Here is a 22,537-nt window from a genome sequence, read left to right on the forward strand (position 1 = left end):
AGACTCCTTACAGGAGAGAAGGGGGAGGGCGGTATAAATCCAAACTCTTCTTCTTCTTTCCTTAGCACGAGGCACTTAGCACTAGTCTCTGGAACCAGCAGAGAAGAGGAGCAGTGGAGAACAGGAGTGGGCCAGAAAGGGCTGAGTGAGCTCTGGATTTTCTTTACAGAGGGCTTTTCTCAAAGCCACATCTTTTAAACAGTGTATTTTAAACAGGGGTTTTCTCTTTTTTTCTCCTTGTCCTGGGGCTGCTGATTGGTGGAAGCTGCTGAAGCTGCTGTTTGGTGGAGCTGCTGAGGGGTGGAGCTGCTGATTGGTGGAGCTGCTGAGGGGTGGGGCTTCTCAAATTTTTAAATCTTTTCAGTTAGTCTCTGGAACCAGCGGCGCGCGCCTAATGGCACACGCAGATGTTTTACTAAATAAGAACATATTTTAAGGGATAGTAGAAGGTGTAGAAACCTTAAGAGGGAGGCACTAATTAAAATCAGTATTTGAATATCTAAACAAAATTAGATATGAAGGCAGGAAGCCAGCAGGGGGATGGGGGCTTTCCAGTGTTTTGCACTGAGTGTCACATGTATGACTATCTGCCACTAGGACAGAAGTCATGGGTGTGCCCTCGCTGCAATGAGCTCCTGGCACTCGAGGAACGTGTGCGTTCTCTTGAAGCCAAGGTGGCAGATCTGGAGAAGCTGAGAGAGGCAGAGAGGGCAACAAACGAGGCTTTCAGGGACCTAACAGCCAGGTCCCACTCCAAAGGTGACATCTCTTCTGATGTCATTGAGAATGAGAGTCTGGGTGACGGAGGGTGCCAGTCTGAGGTGGTGGAAGATGCTCCCTTAGTTGGGACCCCTTCCTTAGCTGGTGGTCAGATATCCTCTCGCACTGAGGATATCCCTCGGGGAGAGGGGCTCCTTGTAGTGGCTGATTCGATCATTAGGAATATAGAGAGTTGGGTTTGTGAGAGGCGTGATGACCGCATGGTGACTTGCCTGCCTGGTGCGAAGGTTGTGGATGTCACGCTTCATCTAGATAGGCTGTTAGACAGTGCTGGGGTGGAATCAGCAGTGTGGTCCACATTGGTACCAATGACATTGGGAAATGTAGCCGGGAGGTTCTGGAAGCTAAATTTAGGCTGCTAGGAAACAGGTTAAAATCCAGGACCCCCAAGGTGGCATTCTCAGAAATGCTACCTGTTCCACACGCAGGGCGAGCTAGGCAAGCGGAGATACAGGGTCTCAATGCGTGGATGAGAAGGTGGTGTAAGGCAGAGGGTTTCAGATTTGTCAGGAACTGGGGAACCTTTTGGGATAAGGCAGGCCTGTACAAAAGGGACGCGCTTCATCTTAACCAAAGAGGAACCAGGCTGCTGGCTCTCAACATTAAAAAGGTGGCAGAACAGCTTTTAAACTGATCCTTGGGGGAAAGCTGACAGGAGCTGAGGTGACTTCGGTTCGGAATACAGAGTCCATGGGGATGCAGACAGAGAGGGAGGTTTTTCTAAATCAACCACATACAAGCGAGGAACATAGCAATGTGATAAGTGATAGTGTCTACAAAAGGCTAGAGGGCAAAACAAATAAATCCCAGGTTAAGGACAGAGACAGAGTATACAAGTGTCTCTATGCTAATAGTAGAAGCATTTGACCTAAAATGGGGGAGCTGGAGTACAGAGTTTTGCAGGAGGACATTGATATAGTGGGCATCACAGAGACATGGTGGAATGAGGAGAACCAGTGGGATGCTGTTATCCCAGGTTACAGGCTCTACAGGAAGGATAGGACAGGGCGTATTGGGGGTGGGGTGGCCCTCTACATCAAAGAGAACATAGTGTCACATAAAATAGACAATGCAAAGGGAGCTGATTCCTCTACAGAAGCACTGTGGATATCAATACCAGGGGTGAAGCATAGTTTAATATTAGGGATATATTATCGTCCCCCTGAACAAATTGCACAAGAGGATTCTGAGATGGAAAAAGAAATTAGAGAGGCCAACAAAAGCATAAATGTCGTGGTAATGGGCGATTTTAACTATCCCCATATAAATTGGAAAAATGCATGTTCAGGTAAGGAGAGAACATTCCTGGATATGCTAAATGACTGTGGCTTGGAGCAGATGGTTGTAGAACCAACCAGGGGAGATGTGATCCTAGATCTAATTCTATGTGGGACCCAGGACCTGGTGCGGGAAGTCAGTGTTGTTGAGCCAACAGGGAACAGCGACCACAATGCTGTCAGATTCAATATCTCTGCATGCGAACAAGTGACAACTACTAATGTAGTTACATTTGCCTTCAGAAAGGGAAATTTCTCAAAAATGAGGGGGATAGTGCGCAGGAAGCTGAAAGGGAAAATCAAGAGAGTCAAAAATGTCCAAGATGCTTGGAGGTTATTTAAAAACACAGTCTTAAAAGCCCAGCTGGAATGTATTCCGCAGGTTAGGAAAGGCAGTGCCCAGTCCAAAAGAAAGCCACCATGGTTAACAAGGGAGGTTAAGGAAATTATTAGGAAAAAAAGATGTCTTTTAGAAAATGGAAGTCCAATTTAACTGATTAAGAATACCAGAGAGAACACAAATGGTGGCAAAAGAGAAGCAAGTTAGCTGTAAGGGAGGCAAAAATAGATTATGAGGAACGCATGGCCTTGAACATCAAGACCAGCAACAAACAGTTCTTCAAGTACATCAAAAGCAGGAAGCCAGCTAGGGAAGCGGTCGGCCCATTAGATGATGAAGGAACAAAAGGTGTGCTAAAAGATGACAGGGAGATTGCAGAGAAGCTGAATGAATTCCTTGCATCTGTCTTCACCCAAGAGGAAGTGAGGAAAATTCCTGCACCTGAACCAAGCTGCTTAGGAGGTGAATCCGAGGAACTAGCGAAGATAGTGGTACACAAGGAAGAAGTTCTGGCAGCCATTGATAAACTAAATGCTACCAAATCCCCTGGCCCAGATTGCATTCATCCAAGAGTTCTTAAAGAGCTCAAGCATGAAATTGCTGATCTTCTCACTTTAATATGCAACTTATCCCTGAAATCTGCCTCCATCCCTGAAGAATGGAAGATGGCCAATGTCACACCAATCTTTAAGAAAGGGTCTAGGGGGGACCCAGGAAATTACAGGCTAGTCAGTTTGACATCTGTTCCTGGTAAATTAGTAGAATCTATCATTAAAGATAAAATTATTAAACATGTAGAAAAGCAAGACCTGCTGAAGAAGAGTCAGCATGGCTTTTGCAGAGGCAAGTCCTGTCTTACAAACTTACTAGAGTTCTTTGAGGGTGTAAACAGGCATGTGGATGAGGGGGAACCAGTGGATATTGTCTACTTGGATTTTCAAAAGGCTTTTGACAAAGTTCCTCACCAGAGACTGTTGAGAAAACTCAGCAATGAAGGAATAAGAGGGGAAGTCCTCCTATGGATTAAAAACTGGTTGAGGAACAGGAAACAAAGGGTGGGTATAAATGGGAAGTTCTCACAATGGAGAGATGTAGGGAGTGGTGTCCCCCAAGGATCCGTATTGGGATCAGTGCTCTTTAACTTATTCATAAATGACCTGAAAGTGGAGGTGGGTAGCGTGGTGGCCAAGTTTGCAGATGATACCAAATTATGTAGTGTGGCGAGAACCACAAAGGATTGCGAAGAGCTCCAAGTGGACCTTAATAAATTAGGTGAGTGGGCTAAGAAATGGCAAATGCAGTTCAATGTAGCAAAATGTAAAGTGATGCACATTGGGGCAAAAAATCCAAACTTCACTTACACACTACAGGGGTCAGTGCTATCAGTCACTGACCAGGAAAGGAATTTAGGCGTCTTAGTTGATAGTTCCATGGGAATGTCAACTCAATGCACGGCAGCTGTGAAAAAGGCAAACTCTATGCTGGGGATCATTAGGAAAGGAGTTGATAATAAAACTACAAGGATTGTCATGCCCTTAAGCCGTGGTGCGACCGCACTTGGAGTACTGTGTTCAGTTCTGGTCGCCACATCTCAAAAAGGATATCGAAGAGATAGAAAAAGTGCAGAGACGGGCAACGAGGATGATTGAAGGAATGGAGCACCTTCCTTATGAGGAGAGGCTGCAGCGTTTGGGACTCTTTAGTTTGGAGAGGAGACGTCTGAGGGGGGATATGAAATTATGCATGGGGTAGAAAATGTTGACAGAGAGAAATTTTTCTTTCTTTCCCACAATACTAGAACCAGGGGGCATTCATTGAAAATGCTGGGGGGAAGAATTAGGACTAATAAAAGGAAACACTTCTTCACGCAACGTGTGATTGGTGTTTGGAATATGCTGCCACAGGAGGTGGTGATGGCCACTCACCTGGATAGCTTTAAAAAGGGCTTGGACAGATTTATGGATGAGAAGTCAATCTATGGCTACCAATCTTGATCCTCCTTGATCTCAGATTGCAAATGCCTTAGGAGACCAGGTGCTCAGGAGCAGCAGCAGCAGAAGGCCATTGCTTTCACATTCTGCATGTGAGCTCCCAAAGGCACCTGGTGGGCCACTGCGAGTAGCAGAGTGCTGGACTAGATGGACTCTGGTCTGATCCAGCAGGCTAGTTCTTATGTTCTTATGAGGCACCACAGGCGAGAGGGTGACACCATCAAGGGTCCCAGAGGTGTGTGAGGTGGTCATGGAGAAAGGGGAGTGCCCACTTGCTCTTTCCCGTGGTCGCTGCTGTGATGGTGGTGGCAGTGGTGGTTTTACCCCCTGTGGTCAGCTTGACCTCCTCCCAGCAGCCGCCTGGGTGCTGGGGTAGGACAGCAGAAGACGCAGGGAACAGCCCTTTACTCCTGTCTGCGCACAAGACCTGCCGCTCAGGAAGGCTCGCAGCTTCCCCAGTCCCTCTGGTATGTGTGAACCACCTAATCACCACAATGCACACTGGGGCCCCTTGGAACAGGGGGAAGATGCCACACTGGGGAACAGTGCCAGAAAAGTCCCAAGTGACCCCTGAGCTACTAAGAGTATCACTCTGCTAGAAAAAATGAGTGCACTAGCACACTTGCCTGACAATTCAAATGAGGGAACCCACAAGGACTCGTGGAGAATATCTCATTTCTCCCTCCCCTGCTATTTCCTCTGTTCCTTCCATGAAAGTCCCCACAGCCTTTCCTGTTTCCTGCCTCCCCTCCCACAAGCCCACCTACCTTTCTCAGACTCCTCCGTGTTCAAGTTTTCCCTTCTTCCCTACCCCAGGAAAACTATAGCCCAGTTGCAAGGTGCTGTTTGTAGAGTGGGCAACCTGCAAAAACTTGCAGGGGAAGGTCTCAGTTTCCCTTGAATCTTCTTCCTCACAATATATCTTCTTTCTTTTCCCCTGACAACCCCTACATCCTCACCCTTCTCTGCTTCCATCACGCCTGACATTTTGTGAAGACATCTGCACTCAGGCATCATTGAACTCAGCTCTTCTTGATAATTTCAGCAATATGTCATTTCCCCCTTTTTATTTTAGATGCTGTGTCTTCAGAGCTTCACAGACTTCTTGACATATTGAGTCTGTGAAGCTTCAAAGACACTTCATGTAACATTTAAAAAAAGAGAAACTATATGTTGCTGAAATTGGCAAGAACAGCGGAGTTCAATGGTGTACTTTATTAACAATGTACACCATCAAACTCTGCTCTTCTTGCCGTAAAAAGGAAGGCCATGTTGCCTGCACCACAAATGTCCCAGGAGATCTTCACAAAATGGCGGGTGCAACAGAGCAGGCGAGCGGCAAATTGCCAGTCTGGGTGTGTGTGTGTGTGTGGCCACGCCTCCCCAAGCCACGCCCCGACCTCTGTGCTTATAAAAGCAGCTCTCCAAGGCCGGGGATGGCAGACTCCCCTGCCCTCCCCTCCCCTCCCCACTCCACCAGCTGGGCTCCCAGCCGGCAGCCCCTTCTGCCCTCCCCTCTGGGCAGAGGCGTAGCTAGGGAAAATGGAGCTTGGTGTAAAATCTGAGTCCCCCCTCATTGGCAGCCACTGTGATGCTGGAATCCACTCCAAAACAGCATCACTTTCAATTGTGTTTTAAACTAGGGAGTCCAGTTTCTTCTTTTAAATCCACCTTAAAGGGAGAATCTGGGGGATTATCCCCCACTCTAAAACAGCATCACTTTCAATGTTGTTTTAACTGGGGACCCCAGATTCTCCCTTTAAATCCATGCCAAAGGGGGTGGATTTAAAAGGAGAATCTGGGGAAACTTGGTGGGTGGCTGCTGTCAGGGGTGCCATTGTTAAGCCAGCAGAACCAACATTTCAGTGTATCTTTAGGAGACTCTCCTAATGATACCACCCAGGTCTGGTGAAGTTTGGTTCAGGGGGGCCAAAGTTATGGCCCCTCAAATGTGTAGCCCCCATCTTCTATAGCTCCCTTTGGAAACAATGAGGGATGGGGCACCTTGGGAGTCCATAACTTTGGACCCCCTGGACCAAACTTCACAAAACCTGGGTGGTATCAGTAAGAGACTCTCCTGATGATACCTCCCATGTTTGGTGACGTTTGGTTCAGGGGGTCCAAAGTTATGGACCCTCAAAGGTGTAGCCCCCATCTTCTATAGCTCCCTTTGGAAACAATGGGGGATGGGGCACCCCTTTGAGAGTCCATAACTTTGGGCCCCCTGAACCAAATCTCACCAAACCTGGGTAGTATCATCAGGAAAGTCTCCCAAAAAATCCCTGAAATTTTGGTGTTGCTATCCTAAAAAGTGCACCCCCTGCAGGCCAAAAACAAAAAATACTTAAAATATCAAAAAACCACAAGCGAGGGGGCGGCGGAGCTTTGGACATGTAATGGGCAGATTTGAACCCAAGAACCCGCCCCCCCTTACCTTCGTCCTTGCTACCATCTCAGTTCTCTTTTTCTAATCTGAAATTTCATTTCCAGAAAACTTTCAGAAAACTTAAGCTTTACATGGATTGTAACATGTTCCTCCAATTTCACATGTCAGCTCTTTACTGATTTGGTATAACGATTTTCTAACAGTTTCTCCAAATGCTACAGACAGAGGAATCTGAAGCAAGCCAGAAGATTGAAGTGCTGTGCTTGTTCGCAGCATACAGCAATTACAACTTTAAATTTTAAAATCATGTTGTGAAAAGAATGTCATACACATCAAAAGACAAATGTCATGATCTTTTTTCAAATCTTTGTCAAATTTCCAGTTTTTCAATAGGAAAACATTTTAAAAGCCATTGGAAAGAAAATGGAAAAATGAATTCCCTCATTTTTCTGCGATCTCTCTGCCCTCCCCTACCCCCACCATTTGTACCTGTTGATTTGGTGGGTAAGAAATAAAAAGACATAATATGGATTACAAAAAATTCTCAGAAGAGACAGGCCTGGGAAAAAATATCAAATACCTATTATTCAGCATTACCTTAATCGGCGGGCGCCTCGTGCGGCAAAAGTCATTAATCTTCTTCTGTAGCGACAGCTTCATCTCAGTTACTATGACACACTTTTAAAAAGAAAAGTTCCAGAAATAAGTCCTAGGCTGCCAGAGATTTACCCACATCTCACAAACAACAGATTTAAATCACGCTTCCAGGTCTAATGAATAACCATTGACATTCCTCTATTTTTCATGTCTCCCAACTCAAGTGGATAGTTTCATAAAGTTTGAAGGAAGTGTGTTAGCCAAACATTTCTGTTCCCTGACTGGAGTGTGAAAAAGGTTTGAAAAGAATTACCGACCCCAATTCAGTTGGCAATACGTCGCCACCGCCCTCAAATTCCGCCACCTTCCCCTTCTGATTTCTCTGCCGGTCTCACATGCCTGAAGCAGACTTCCTCCAGGGTCAACATAAGCCTCAGGTCAACATAAGCCCCAAGCCAGTAAAGGCCCAAGCAGGCAGATGCTGAGCTCCATACTGAAAAGACCATCGGGGACACTAGGAAGAGACTGTGAGGCTGGACGGACCAGACACACGATCTAGATCCCTTTCAGTCGAACTCTCGGTCCTGGGTGTCAGTGACCAGGTCAACGAGGACAAACAAACTGAAGCTTAAACCAGACCCGGTGACAGACTGCTGGTTTGGAAGCCTTCTGATCCAGGGGTCAGCCCACGTTAGACTCAAGCTCACAGTTTGGGGAAAGGGGCTCTTGGTACATTCCTTCCTACACCTGGATGCAGACTGCGGGCACAAAAGCATTTTACCAGTTTGGACTCCATCTCCACCTGTGCTGCTTCCAGGGGCGAAAGCTTTCATCCTCTTAATTTATGCCTTTAGTGACTGTAATAAAGAACACTATATCTGAATTTAGAAACTGCAATTTGTGTAAAACTTGGATTCCAGAGGGTTGACTGGGACAGATAAGAACTTCAGTGACTCCTAATGGGTTTACAGATCCATTTTAAAGTGTCCGTTTTAACTTTCAATGCCCTCAACAGCGTGACTTCAGACCTGAAGGTCCACATGGACTCCTTTATTAAGATGTTCCTAGGAGGCCCCAGTCCATGTAACCTTTGCTGTCTGGAATACGTTGTGTGGTTGGCTGGGACTGAGCATTCTCTCCAACAGTCGGATACCCACGGAGCTTTGTCCTTCAGAAAATCTATCAAGCAACTTCCCAGACAGTTTTTAAGAATAAGACCAAGGTGGCTCTCCTTAAAAAGTTTTTGGCCACTTTTCACTACTGTAAGGAGTCTCAAAACAGCTTACAAACTCTTTCCCTTCCCCTCCCCACAACAGACACCTTGTGAAGCAGGTGGAGCTGAGAGAGTTCTGAGGAAACTATGGTTGGCCCAAAGTTACCCAGGGAGTGCCACTCACATGAAGGAGTGGGGAATCAAACCCATTTCTCCAGATTAAAGTCTACTACTCCTAACCACCAGACACATGTTAGCTATCAAGTCTGGGATCCCCTCGCTTAGCCTTAGGGCCAAATTCAAAGTGGTGGTGGTAGAAATAGCTGCAAAAGTTGCAGCTGACTAAGGCAAGAGACATTCAGAAGTGGTTTGCCTCTGCGTAGCAACCCTGGACTTTCTTGGAGGTCTCCCATCCTGGAAGTAAGCAGGGCGAAGGATGCTTCGGTTCCAAGATCTGACAATATCGGAGCAGCCTGGATGCCCAGGTCCTCTCCACAGTCTTGCCACGTCTCCCAGATAATGTTGGCACCTTGTAGGTCCTGCTTGGTGCACTTTGCTCACTGCTTTTTGCTTTTGCTCTTGTGCCTGGGAATGTAATTATCTGATCCTTTGACCTGGGAGACTGTTGTGTCCAGGAACAGTTTCACTTTTGGCTGAAGGAGAAAGGGAGAGGGTGGGCTTTAGAGAAGTCTTATATTTACTGCGATTCTTGTTGAATATCAGTTCTGGCAAAAGCCAGTTGTGTATCCATTGCGAGTTCTCAATAAAAACAGATTTCCCTAACCCTCAAGTCTGCTTTATTGAGGAAGAGTGGAGGCAAAAGACGGGGCCATCTAGGTCACAGTAGAAACATGCCCAGGAAGGAGGCTCTCCCTGAGTCTGCGATACCTGCCACAAGGGTAACTCTAAGCAATGGCAGACAACCAAGGTTAGCACAAGGAGCGGCGTCGACTCGGAAGGCGTGCCTCAACAGATCCCACAAAGGCTGCCGATGTACCTGGTACAGTCTGAGGAAAGAGAGGTCTGTCGTTTCATTCAGTGGAATCGTTGATGACATCACCTGGACGTAGGGGTTCAGCTCTGCAACGTGAGGAAGCACCGCCTCCGCTCTGAAATACAGTTCCCGCAGGGATGATCAACCTGTCCAATGCACAGGCTCCACCATGCAAGCACACCCAAAGACCTTCACATTTCACCTGCTGGCTTAAGGTAATCATATGACAAGAGGGAGAGAGAGGGGAACCTTAAACCTCCCAGATTACAAAAATGTCCCTTTCTGGAATAGGATTAAACATCTGGTGTGCTAAACACAATTGGTATGAACTGGCCATGTTATTCACCCAGATTTCTGTCCCTGCAGCCGAGGCATAGGCAGCACTGGCACGGACAGCAGGGTGGAATAAAGCTTATGCCCATCACCCCCTGCCCCAGACCCACACAGCTGTCTAAGGTGAATCAATGAGCCGCTGGCAGCTCTGCAGTGGCATGGCTATCTCCAAGCCAGGTACTGTCTTTGTCTCTTCCTGTCCCCATTTTGTTTCTGGCACACCAGCATCTTCACAGGTAAGTGATGCAATTTTTTGGCACTCGGCCAAAAAGGCTGCATACCCAATATGCTAGCTTCTGTGGTTGCTGTTCTTCCTTCTGATCACAGAAACATCTGCCCAGAGGTTCAATGTCCAAGACTCTGTCTCTACCACAGATCTGGAAAACTATGCCAAGGCTAGGCTGGGATCCAAAGAGTGAGGCTGCACACATACGTGAGGCTTTGGATTTGTGTTTCTTGTGTCAGGATGGGCCCCTTGGCTCATCCCCCCTCCCCCTTTCAGGCTTCCAGGAAACGAAAGCTAAAATGCAGCTACAGCTCTCCAAGGTAATGTTAACTCTGTATTTGAATGTTGGTATTCTTCCCTTTGTTATCTCACTGCAACTGTGTCTCTTGGGCCCGGCAAGGGGGCAGGCCAAGGGCACCAGGGATTTAAGGTTTGGTTCTTTCTATATTCCCCAGAATTCGTCTATCCCTCGCATGAATCAGTCCTCAATACAGTCTTACGTATTTTAAAGAAAAACTACAGGCCACTTTATTCTGGGACTGCGGTCTCACATCTTGACCGTAACTCATGCCACCATAAAACAAAACTGCAACTCAGGGCTTCCCATAGTAAGTTGTGCTATGGGGGGGTTGCCAATTGTTCAGAAAATTAAAGACCAAATTCCCTTGGAGATGCTCAAAAACCTGAACATGCTAGAAGCATAATAAAGTAGAACTCTATTATTTGTTTTTGCTAACATGAACTAAAGTAAAAGGTAAAGGCAAAGTTTTCCCTTCAGTCGTATCCGACCCTGGAGTACCACTGAAAGCAGTGATTTTATAGGCAGGCCACTTTTGTGGGGTAGTTTGCCATTGTTTTCCCCTGCTATTCTTTACCCCCTCGCTATGTGCTAGGTCAGTGATGGCGAACCTTTTCAAGACCGAAGGCCCAAACTGCAACCCAAAACCCACTTATTTATCGTTAAGTGCCAACACGGCAATTTAACCTGAATAACCCCCTCGAGAAGGGGCCAGCCTGCTGTAGCCTCCAGCAAGTCCCACATGCACCGCTCTGCGCCTGTCTATTATCTCTGCCGCCTCTGCTCCCCCCCACCCCCCCCCCCGGGGCAGCAGCCACCTGGAGCACAGGCATCAGGCCTGCCAGCCGAGTCCTCCCTGCTCACTGAGGTGCATGCACATCAAGTCCAGCAGACCAGGCCAGCCTAGATGTGGGGGGGCAATCCCCCCCACATGATGAACTCTGTGCCCACGTGCCCACAGAGAGGGCTCTGAGTGCCACCTCTGGTACCCGTGCCATAGGTTCACCACCACTGAGCTAGGTACTTATTTACCGACCAAGGAATGGATGGATGGCTGTTGACCATGAGCAAGCTGCCAGGATATCTGACCCACAGGGAGCTTGAACTCCTGACCGTGTAAGTAGCAGTGCAAGCACTTAACCACTACGCCACATGGCTCCTTTGAACAAAAGTAGTATGGTGTTAATTACAACTACTTGCTGCAGCAATATTTCATTATGCAAAATAGGCCAAAGTTCAGCCCCCTGCCAAAAGTGTAGAAAATCAGAGGTGGGGGAGGAGGAACACTACCAATTTATGGTGGTACGGCACTTGTTCTTTTTTCATTAAGTACACAAGTGGGCATGTTCTCTGCCTCCACATGGCAGCACAAAAATTGAACAAACCTGTTTCTGTGATTTTGAACACTGTCTTCATGTACAAAGAAATTTGTTCCTAAATCCCACGGTTGGCATTGCTGGGAATCATGGATAGTAAGAGCCTGCAGGAAGTATCAGGAAAACTAGATTACAATTTGAAGTAGCAATTTGAAGTAGCAATAATATTACAAGTGTGTTTGGTACAGACTGTATGACTTATGCTTCAGCTGCTGCATTTACCTGTTTTGCTTATTTAGAATATTTCTATCCTGTTTTTTGCCTTTAAAGTACTCCTAAGAGGCTTACAGGAAATGTTAAAAATACTAAATACCAAGTTCATATGAACAGATTAACCCCCAACCTCCTCCATATTTAATTGCTGTCAAAGCCCATCTTGAACAATTCAGCCCTGCATCTTTTTAGAAAAACTATAAAGAGCGAGTCATCTCAGAACGGGGCCCAAGGATCAATTTAGCTAAATGCGTGACAGCTGCTGAGGTCAGCTCCTTTCTTCCAATGCATAATATTTACCAGCACTTAACTGTGTCCCGATCTCTCCCCTCCCTTCTTAGCCAGTGATGTACAACAGGAGAGGGGAAATGGAAGACACCAGTAAATTCAATTTGATGTCACTGAGAGGGACGGAAGGATGAGAACCACCATTTACTAGTTCAGCCGTAGCTGTGACACCTGATTCAACCCTGTGATTATTGGGAGATGGAGCACCTCTGTTATAAAGATACTTCTCCATGCTGCCATTTTATGTTATGACTTTCTCCAGATAATTCAGGACACAGCATATCTTTGATCAATACTCAGATCTCAATAGCATATATTATCCTATTGCTATTACATGCTCAAAGTAGACAAAAAAGCCAATGACAGTCATATGGGTCCAAAAGCAAAATTCAAAACCAAGAACTCAGTCCATACAAGGTCTTTTATTAGGACCAGTTAAAATGACACAAGGCATTGTGCAGGCTTTCAAGCTCACCAGGGCTCTCTGTCTGGATATTACAAAAATTAAAATGGGGGGGGGGGATGCCTGCTTAACACTGAGCAGCAGATGGGGGGGGGGCCTATGACTCAGTGGCAGGGCATCTAGGCATGCAGAAGGTCTCAAGTTCAATCCCTGGAATTTCCAGTTGAAAGGATCAGGTGGTTGGTGACGTGAAAGCCTCAGGCTGAGGCTCTGGGGAGCCATCGCCTGTCTGAGTAGACAGGGCGGACACTGACGGGCCTGTTGAAGGGGGCTGGCAGCAGATAGAAAAACCCAGCTTTCTTGGAGTGAGGAGGGGTAAAAAGTTCCCCCCGCATGCAAAACAGCAACCAAGACTTGGTCTTATAGCTCCCTCACACCAGCTGCCCACATGGACGGGTCTTCAGACCAAGGCCTCGGCCAGTATTTGCTAACGTCCAGCCTGATGGTTAGATTATTGGATTGTTGCTTAATAAATGGAGTCTGGTATACTACTCAGTAGCCTTTATTGTAGAGGTGGACCTGTTATACCGTATATACTCATGTATAAGTCGACCCGCATGTAAGTCAAGGCACCTAATTTTACCACAAAAAAATGGGAAAATTTATTGACTCGCATATAAGCCGAGGGTGGGAAATGCAGCAGCTACTGGTAAATTAAAACAAATAGATACCAATAAAATTACATTAATTGAGGCATCAGTAGGTTAAATGTTTTTGAATATTTATTTCAAAGAAAAACAGTAAATTAGCTCTGCAAGTGGAAAAGAGGGTCAACAAAAACAATAAGGTCTCAACAATAACTTTAAAAGTGGCAGGGCTCAACCAGCAACCAAAGCTAAAACACAAGAGTTAAAATCCTTCAAAACTGGATTTTTGGTCAGGGGAGGAATGTTTATGTTAGCAGTACCAACATTTCAGAGTATCTTTAGGAGACCCTCCTGATGATACCACCCAGGTTTGGTGAAGTTTGGTTCAGGGGGTCCAAAGTTATGGACCCTCAAAGGTGTAGCCCCATCTACTATTAGCTCCCATTGGAAACAATGGGGGATGGGGCACCCACTTTGGGGATCCATAACTTTGTACCCCCTAAACCAAACTTTACCAAACTTGGGTGGTATCATCAGGAGAGTCTCTTGAAAAATCTCTGAAATTTTGGTGCTGCTAGCCTAAAAACTGCACCCCTTGGTGGCCAAAAAAGTAAAAACCCTAAAATATTTTTTAAAATACACCTGACTTGTGTATAAGTCGAGGGGGGCTTTTTCAGCACAAAAAATGTGCTGAAAATTTTGACTTATATGCGAGTATATACGATAGTTGGAAAAAGCCAATTCTGTCGAACCTGGCAATTTAGCCCCATATATCCCATTTAGGTTCCCCCTCCCAGATTCCCATAGAAAGCTCATGATGTCTGGACTACAATTGTGCCCGGCACCAAGGTCAGCAGCCGATAACACTGGAGCCACCTGGCAGTCTGCCCACAACACGATATCAACAATAACTCTTTCCTGTGGGCCAGGAATGCCAGGGGAGGCCAAGTTCTCTAACCGTAAAACTCAGGTCAAGGAAACAATGCACAGCTGGCAGTGGTTACATATATCAAAGCTGGTTACATGACAGACATTCAAACTTGGATTATAGGTTACATATAGGCAAGATCCTGACAATGATAAAGAATTCTGGTGAACTCAAAACTACTTGAGTCACTCTTGATAAGTGTTACATGAATTGTATTACACACTTTAACGAGACTATGAGAGTTGTTTGCAGTGTCGTCCAGGGAACTGTGTGGAACAAAATGCCAGGTCACTCGGAGGGGGAGGGGCAGGTGTGGAGCTACCCAACACACACCATCAGCCTTCCCAGGATGCTTGTGGTGGGCCTAAGGGATGCAGGGGGACGACGACGACAAGTGGGTCTTTGTCTGGTGAACTCCAGCAACTCTTAATGATCCCAGCTGTTCAGACTCAGGTAAAACTCTGTTATCAAAGGGAACGTCACTAATCTCTTCTAATGAAACCCTTCCCTTACCTTTATTCCTGCAAGGACTATGTTCTTAGCTGGAAAGAAAAATAAACAATATGAAGTCCTGATACATTTTTCTTTTTTAAAAACATTTTTATGCCTTGCAACTTGGAGCCCAAAAGGCAGCAAACAACCGAAAACATTAATATGTGCTTTCTATCATGTATACCAATTAAAAACAATAAAATAAAACACATCAACACTCAGGTGCACAATTAAAGATTCTCTTGTCTATAGATGGCTTTGGGCTATTAGCCAGAGTAAAACAAGGTCGTTATGGGTGTGGATGGAGTTCCAACTTATGGATGAAGAATATAAGAATGCCACAAATAGAAATGAGAGCCCTGCAGGGGTTGGGGAAAGCTGCAGTATCTCCCTTCAGTAAAAGAGAATACTAGAGTCAGATAGAATGAGCTTATCTTCTATAGGCCTTAAAGGGTGTTGACCTTTAAGGCCTTACGTGGCCTGGGACCCTCATACCTTCGGGACTGCATTACCCCATATGTCCCTACTCAGCCTCTGTGCTCAGCAGAGACCAATTTGCTGGTGGTTCCTGGCCTCTCAATGATGCGGCTGGCCTCCACTTGGGCCAGGGCCTTTTCAGCCCTGGCCCCTGGCTGGTGGAACACTCTCCCTCCAGCTGTCCGGGCCCTGTGGGATCTTGGTGAATTCCGCAGGGCCTGTAAGACTGAGTTGTTCCGCCGGGCCTTTGGAGTGTCCAGTCGCTGATTGAAGTGCCCCTTTTATTCCTCCGGTTCGGAGTTCCCAGTGTCATCTACGGGACCCACTTTTCTGTTTTGCTTCCCCCCTCTCTGGGAGGGTTTTAATTGGGGTTATTGCGTGACGTCATCTTTGTTAATCTTATCGCTGTGTTTTAATTTTAATGGGGTTTTGTTTGTATGGGTTGTAAGAGGAAATTATGTTGTACACCGCTCAGAGCCCTCTGGGGGTAGGGCGGTATATAAAACAAACAAACAAACAAACAAACAAACAAACAAACAAACAAACAAACAAACAAAGCAAGCAAGCAAGCAAGCAAGCAAGCAAGCAAGCAAGCAAGCAAGCAAGCACACACTGCTTTCAGTTGGCCTCTGACCCCATTCTGCCCCATCAGCTGGTTTGAGAATTCTAGCAATCCCCACCTATTGTCAAGGCTTTTTTCTTTTTAAATTTTTTTATTGTATAGAATGTTTATACAACCATTACATACAATATATTTTTTCTATTTCTTTTTCCCTGTTATTCAAGCAAGCAGCAGAAGGTTCATTCTCCATGTTTTCTTCTTCCAGATTTCTTCATTAAATCTGGCTTCTCTCATCCGGGTCTCAAACATTGTCCATATCTCTTAATTTCTCTTGCCATAGCATATTTTTTGCCATCATCTCAAAAATTTCTAACTGTATTTGTTCCCATACATATTCCAACCATTTTGAGATTGTCCATTATTATATTTCCAGCCCAATGCTATCACTGCATGTGCAGCTCTAATCATAATTTTATACACTGGTCCCAGAGTTCTATTTACCCTTTAATCTTCTACTATTCCTACCATTAATAGATCATTATTTATATCAATCTTCACTCTTACTAATTGTTCTATATACTTCAAAAAATTTTCCCAAAACTTTTTTACCTCTTTACATTCTATCCACATATGTAGTAGGCTCCCTGTTCACCACATCTTGGGCTCAATCCCTTAATCATATAGGCTAGCTGTATTGGGGTTCTATACCATTTAAGTATTACCTTTCTTTCCAGTTCCACATATTTTTTAATCTTTATCTTATTCATACTATCCATGATTCTTTCCATTTTTCATCATCAAAGAGCTTTTCTTTCTCCCATTTTTGCTTCAACATTCTCAACATAAAGTCCTTATCTTCCAAAATATATTTATAAACTAATCCCAATATTTTTCCTTTTAGTATTTCATGGCTCTTCAACCATTGAATTATTATACAATCACCTTTTAATCTAAATTTCTTTAATCTTTCCCAAATCCCTCTTACTACCAGCCAGTTCTCTTTCCCTCCAATTTCTATCAAATTTTGTAATGGTAAAGCTTCTCCTTCATGGACTAGATCCGCCACTTTTTGTATTCCTTTTTCCTTCAGGTTTTTTTAAATAGTTTTCCATCCTTCTTTTCCAATCACGCTTGCCACTGGAGCACTGTCCAGGATGCCAGGCATCCATTTGCCTCTCCATTTTCCCCATATTTCCATATTCACTTTTCTTGGGCCTATAACTCTTTGTTTTACGTTTTTATAATCATTTGTATAAATACCATATTTGCCTATTCCTTCATTTACTTCATTTTCAAACTTTATCCATTTTTTCTATATTATCTTCTTTTATGTCCATGAAACTTTTTATCTGGAATGCCTCAAAATATTCCTGTGTCTTCGGTATTCCCCATCCTAGAAGTTTATTTGGCATATATACTACTTTGTTCATTACTCTTGCATTTTTCCTATCAAACACCCATGCTTTCAGTTTCCCATCCCATTCCTCAAATTGTTTTTTAGCAATCTTCATAGGTAATGTTCATTACCTTCATAGGTAATAAATAAAACATTTTAGGTAATATACACATCTTTACTGCTGTAATTTTCCCCATTATAGATAGGGTCCTTGACTCCCATTCTTTAATCTGTTTTGGTATTTTTTTCCATCTATTTTCGTAATTATATTTAAACATCTTTTCTATTCTATTAGAGATTATGATGCCTAGATATTTAATTTTCCTCTTCAATATCCTTTTATCAAACACTTTCTTTTCTATATTTACACTCAATATTGCCGTTTTGTCCATATTGACAGTTACACCTGAATATTTCTTAAAGTCTTCCAAAATTATTTTCAACTCTTTCATTGTGTCAACTGGATTAGTTGTTATCAACAACACATCATCTGCAAACATATTTATTCTTATTTCTTCTTGATTTATTTTATATCCTTTTATCCATCCATTATTTCTAATTCTATCGGCCAGAATTATTTCTATCGGCCAGAAACTCCATTGCCATCGCAAACAGAGACGGAGACAGCAGACAACCTTGTTCAACCCCCCTTCTAATGTTGACTATTTCTGGCAAACCCTCATTTACTCTTATCTTAGCCTTGCCATTCTTATATAATTCTTTTAATACTCCTGTAAATCCATCACCAAACCTAAAATTATGTAAAGTTTTTAAAAGATACTCATGTCCCACTGTATCAAATGCTTTACATATATCTAATTTTATCATAGCAGCTGCAGCTGCTAGCAGTGCTATCTTTTGTATTTCTCAGGCCTGTCTGTGTGAATCTGCTTTGATGTAACTTTCGGATGGGAAATGCAGGTGTTTAACTTTGGCGGGAACTGGGAGGTGAGCCCGTAAAAGCGGCTGCTCTTGCATTGGGAGGCCAGTTCCCGCATTGCGTGTGTTTGACTAAGAAAGCCGGATCAATAAAGAACTAAAACGCTACTTTTGGCCTGGACTTTGCAAGTTCCTTACATTATGCGGGAACTCACACTTTTTGCTCAAAGTTTTGATACTTCCAAACGTTGTCTGTCGTCTTTTCGTGTTCTGCTGTGTGCAGACATGAAGAGGTTAGGATTCAAGGGTCCGTACAACTCAGAATATGAGGTGTCGGCTGTGGTCCCCAAAGAGGATCCAGTCGGTAACCTCCCTGGATCCACCAGTCCAGAGAGTTCGGTTGTGGAAACTGAACATCTGTCTTTAGTAGCACTGTCTTGGCCCCGACTCAGTCGAAGTGTCGCTTTTCTTCAACTGCAAGAACAGGTCGACCAAGCTACCTTGACGGCTACTCGCTGCACTGGCTCGGCGGGGTGCATTGCATCGCATCAAGATTTTATGGATGCGGTGGTGCGGCTATGGATCATGCCCCTGTGGAGACTCACATCACTACGCGCTGTCGTGTGGATTACAAACCTGTCATGAAGGTGGTGACCGAGGAAATTGGGATGTCTACCATTCATGGCACCACCCGCGAATCGATGGAGAAGTTTTTGGATCACTATTTTGAGGAACCTGGCTCTGCGGATTACTGGCAAAGTACAGGAGCCCGACCAAAATCCCGTCGAGGTTCTACAGACTCTGATGTTTCCCTACAAGGAAACCTAGTCGCCGTGCCTGCCATCGAGGAGAATGAAGGGATGCTGAATCCAGGTGCCTCAAGCCCCGGACTCCCCTCTTGCTATCGTGAGGCAGAGGAAGATGTGCTGGAAGAGCCGCCTGACCCTCCCGGGGCTACCTTGTCTAGGCATGGTGATGTGGAAACCCTAGATGAAGACTTGGATGCTTTGACTCTTCATGCCCAGCATGAAGCGCTGCAACGGGCCAAACGAGACTGGCAACAGGCCCGTGAAGCCCTGGTTGATGAGCGGGTGTATCAATGGCTTCAACTCCACCAAGAGTTCGAATGCGAAAGGGAAGCACTCTATCTTCAACTCAAGAAGGATCGCGAACAACAGGAACGCGACTTGTTGCAGGTGGCAGAGCAATCTAAACAAGAGCTGCTCCAGGAGTTGCAACACCTTCGATCCCTACATCAACAGGGCTCTGATGATGCGGTGGCACAGCAGGCCAAACGACAGCAACTCCAACGTGAACGCCAGGCGTTAGACAAACAACGGGCCGCCCTTCTACAGAAGGAATGGGAACTTATCGCCTTGGAGGCTCAAGAACGGACGGCTGCGGCGGACCTTCAACGCAGACTCTCTATCCAAACTGCCAGACAAACAGGACCCCGAGTTACTGCCAGACCGTAGCCTCCTGCCCAGCAGCTGTCCGGCGGTCCTCGTGCGGCTCCACAACGGCTCCAACCGCCTCCGGCGCCACCTCCAGTGCCGCAACCACCTCCAGTGCCGCTCGCCCGACTTCACCCACGTCCGCGTATTGCTGCCCGTTTTGATGGAAAGGTTTCCAAACTCCCCTACTTCATCCTGTAGCTGGATGCACACATGCAAGAGTATGATGACTTGTATCGGTCTGAGAGGGAGAAGGTGAGGGACATCAGTTCAGTGCTCGACGGCGAGGCGGCTGAATGGTTCGTTGAATTATTTGAGTTGGAGGCAGATGAATTGAATTCCGTAGCTGAACTTCTCCAAGGTCTCTGGCTTCGCTTCGAAGATCACGACATGGTTGAAAAGGCCAGAAAAACCCTGAAAACCATCAAGCAAGGAGGCCGTTTGTTCGCTGATTTTGCACGCCAATTTCGGGCGGCTGCCAGCAAAATACCCGACTGGCCAGATCGCATGAAATGCGAGTACTTCTACGAAGCGGTGGATCCTGAAATCCGCAAATGGGCTGTCATGCATAATGAACCTTGCACTGTCGCTGAATGGATCGAAGTGGGCAGCCTCATCTCTGGCCGACTTACACGGTCTAAGGGCGGCCCAACAAAACCCCAGCCGACTAAACAAGCTGGAGTTCCCCCAAAGAAACCAACCGCTACAGTAGCAGCTCCTGAATCTACCTCCGAAAAGCGACGGTGTTTGGGTCTTTGCCTCTACTGCGGGGAACCGGGCCCCATGGCTGCCAATTGCCCAAAGAAACCCAAGCCGACTGCGGGCTCCACGCCAAAGAAAACTACTGTGAAACCACCTCGGCGATCATCTACTAGGGCAGGTCAGGGCACATCCAAAGCCTTAGCAGTGGAAGAATCTGACGAACCAGAGGTGGAAGAAGAAGAAGATTTCACGGCGGTTGGTCTATCTACTGCTGCTCTGGAGGAGCCTGGACCTCTCAAAGACGCGGTGAGTGAAGGGGGTGCTTCCATTACCCTTATGACTTGTTAACCAACCCATCAAAAATACTCGCATCTTAGCCAGAGCCCTAGTAGATTCTGGGTGCTCTCACTGTCTCATGCGGAGGAATTGGGCTTGGAACGCATCCCCCTTGCTAAACCCATCCCATTTACTCAGATGGATGGAAGCCCATTGGGGGGAAGGGCCGGCTCGTTTTAAAACTGAACCAGTCCTGTTACGTTGTGCTGAACATTGGGAAAGATGTAGCTTCATCCTGGCTCCGGTGGCTCGCCACCCCATCGTTTTGGGAATGTCATGGTCACCCACGATCCCACTATTCGCTGGGCTCCACGCATTGTACACTTTACTGATCCACTGTGTGGGAGCCACACGCATGAAGGTGATCCGCCCCACGCTGCGACAGAACCCTCGGCCTTGGAGGTCGCCCCCTCACCCGACTTGCTCGGCATTCCCAAACCTTACTGGGATCTCTCCCGAGTGTTTGAAGAAGGGGAGTGTGACCAGTTGCCACCCCATAGAGACACTGATTGCAAAATCAATCTAGTTCCAGGGGCCAAACTCCCAAAAGGAAGGATTTACAAAATGAGTCCCTCCGAGGAGGTTGAATTGCGTGCATTTTTGGATAAGAACATAGCCAGAGGTTTCATACGCAGGGCAACCAAGAGCACCTATGCTGCGCCTGTTCTTTTTGTAAAGAAGAAAGATGGTTTGTTAAGACTATGTACGGACTATAGAGGATTAAATGCTGTTTCTGTATCAAATAAATATCCCTTGCCGTTGATTAAGGATTTGCCCTGGGATCGGGTCGACTTTTCACAAAATTGGATTTGCATGAAGCCTATTATAGAGTGCGAATAGCAGATGGATTTGAACACCTCACTGCCTTTAATACCAAGTTCGGCCAATATGAGTATCTCGTAATGCCATTCGGGTTAAATGGTGCTCCGGGGGCTTTTATGTCGTTGATTAATGATGTCCTTCAAGACTTTCTCTTCAAAGGAGTGGTGGTTTACTTGGATGATGTACTGATTTATTTAGAAACAGAAGAGGAACATGTCCGGTTGGTGCGCGCTGTGTTACAACTTTAAATCATTGTTACATAGACAAAACCATTCATAGTTTTTATTTACATTCACATGGATATAATCTTCTCTTTCCAGCCCTGTTTATCCTTTTACTTTTCTGGGCTTTCATCCAAAACCTGCAAATAGTCAAAACACCAGCTGGTATTATTCTCTGATTAGCTTGTTAATAAAACGAAAGAAAATAAAAACTGAACACACATCCTGTTAGTATATTAATTTATATGTGTTAATTAAATTGAAAGTTAATATAAAGAGTGAAAAATTAGTATAGCCATTTAAAAGCATCATGCTAGAAGAAGCCTTTATTTTCATCTTTTTCATCTCCTCCGTGAACGTTAAGACCTTCTTGGAGCTTGATTAGATGCTCCCTCCATTGGAGAATCTTCCTCTGAGGATGAAGTCTGCTCTTGAGTTGACAGAGCTGGCAATGGGACTCCAACTTTTAGAAGGAGTTGTTCAGCTTGATTTGGAGTCTTTGCAATCAACTTCTGATCCCCATCAAAATGCAAAATTGCGATGGGGAGCACCCATGTAATCTTTTTCCCAGCTTGATATAATGCGTTAGCATATGGGAGTAACAATTTCTTTATTTCGAGGGTTTCAGGAGATAAATCATTCCTGATTATAACTGTTTGATCTTTGTATTTCAAATCAGGAACTGCCGTTAATTTTTTCATCACGTCTTCCTTCCGAGATTCAGACTCACATTGAATCACTGTATCTACTGGCCTGGTGCCCATTCTTCTAAATGCTCTATGGGCTCTTTCAAACCAGCTAGGATCAGCGTCTATTTTCATTTCTTTAAGCCATTCCACAATCTCAGGAATTAAATTCTTCTCATCTCTCAATGTGGGGATTCCCACCAGGCGAATATTAGATCTT

At 45.4% G+C, this 22,537-nt stretch overlaps 1 protein-coding gene across 4 annotated transcripts in view; it reads right to left on the reverse strand.

Moving 5' to 3' along the window:
* The window catches only part of UBA6 (ubiquitin like modifier activating enzyme 6), a 118,575-nt gene that overhangs the window by 80,853 nt on the left and 15,185 nt on the right, over positions 1-22,537 (reverse strand). For all 4 annotated transcript variants that reach the window (XM_048511712.1, XM_048511713.1, XM_048511715.1 and 1 more), the window contains 4 exons: positions 14,804-14,832; positions 11,821-11,915; positions 9,582-9,693; positions 7,372-7,452 (listed from right to left, as the gene is read on the reverse strand). In XM_048511712.1, the coding sequence (XP_048367669.1) occupies positions 7,372-7,452; positions 9,582-9,693; positions 11,821-11,915; positions 14,804-14,832 (317 nt within the window). The remainder of the gene's footprint in view (positions 1-7,371; positions 7,453-9,581; positions 9,694-11,820; positions 11,916-14,803; positions 14,833-22,537) is intronic.

This window comes from Sphaerodactylus townsendi, linkage group LG11 (genome assembly GCF_021028975.2).
Source record: "Sphaerodactylus townsendi isolate TG3544 linkage group LG11, MPM_Stown_v2.3, whole genome shotgun sequence".
NCBI classification, from domain to species: Eukaryota; Metazoa; Chordata; class Lepidosauria; order Squamata; family Sphaerodactylidae; genus Sphaerodactylus; species Sphaerodactylus townsendi.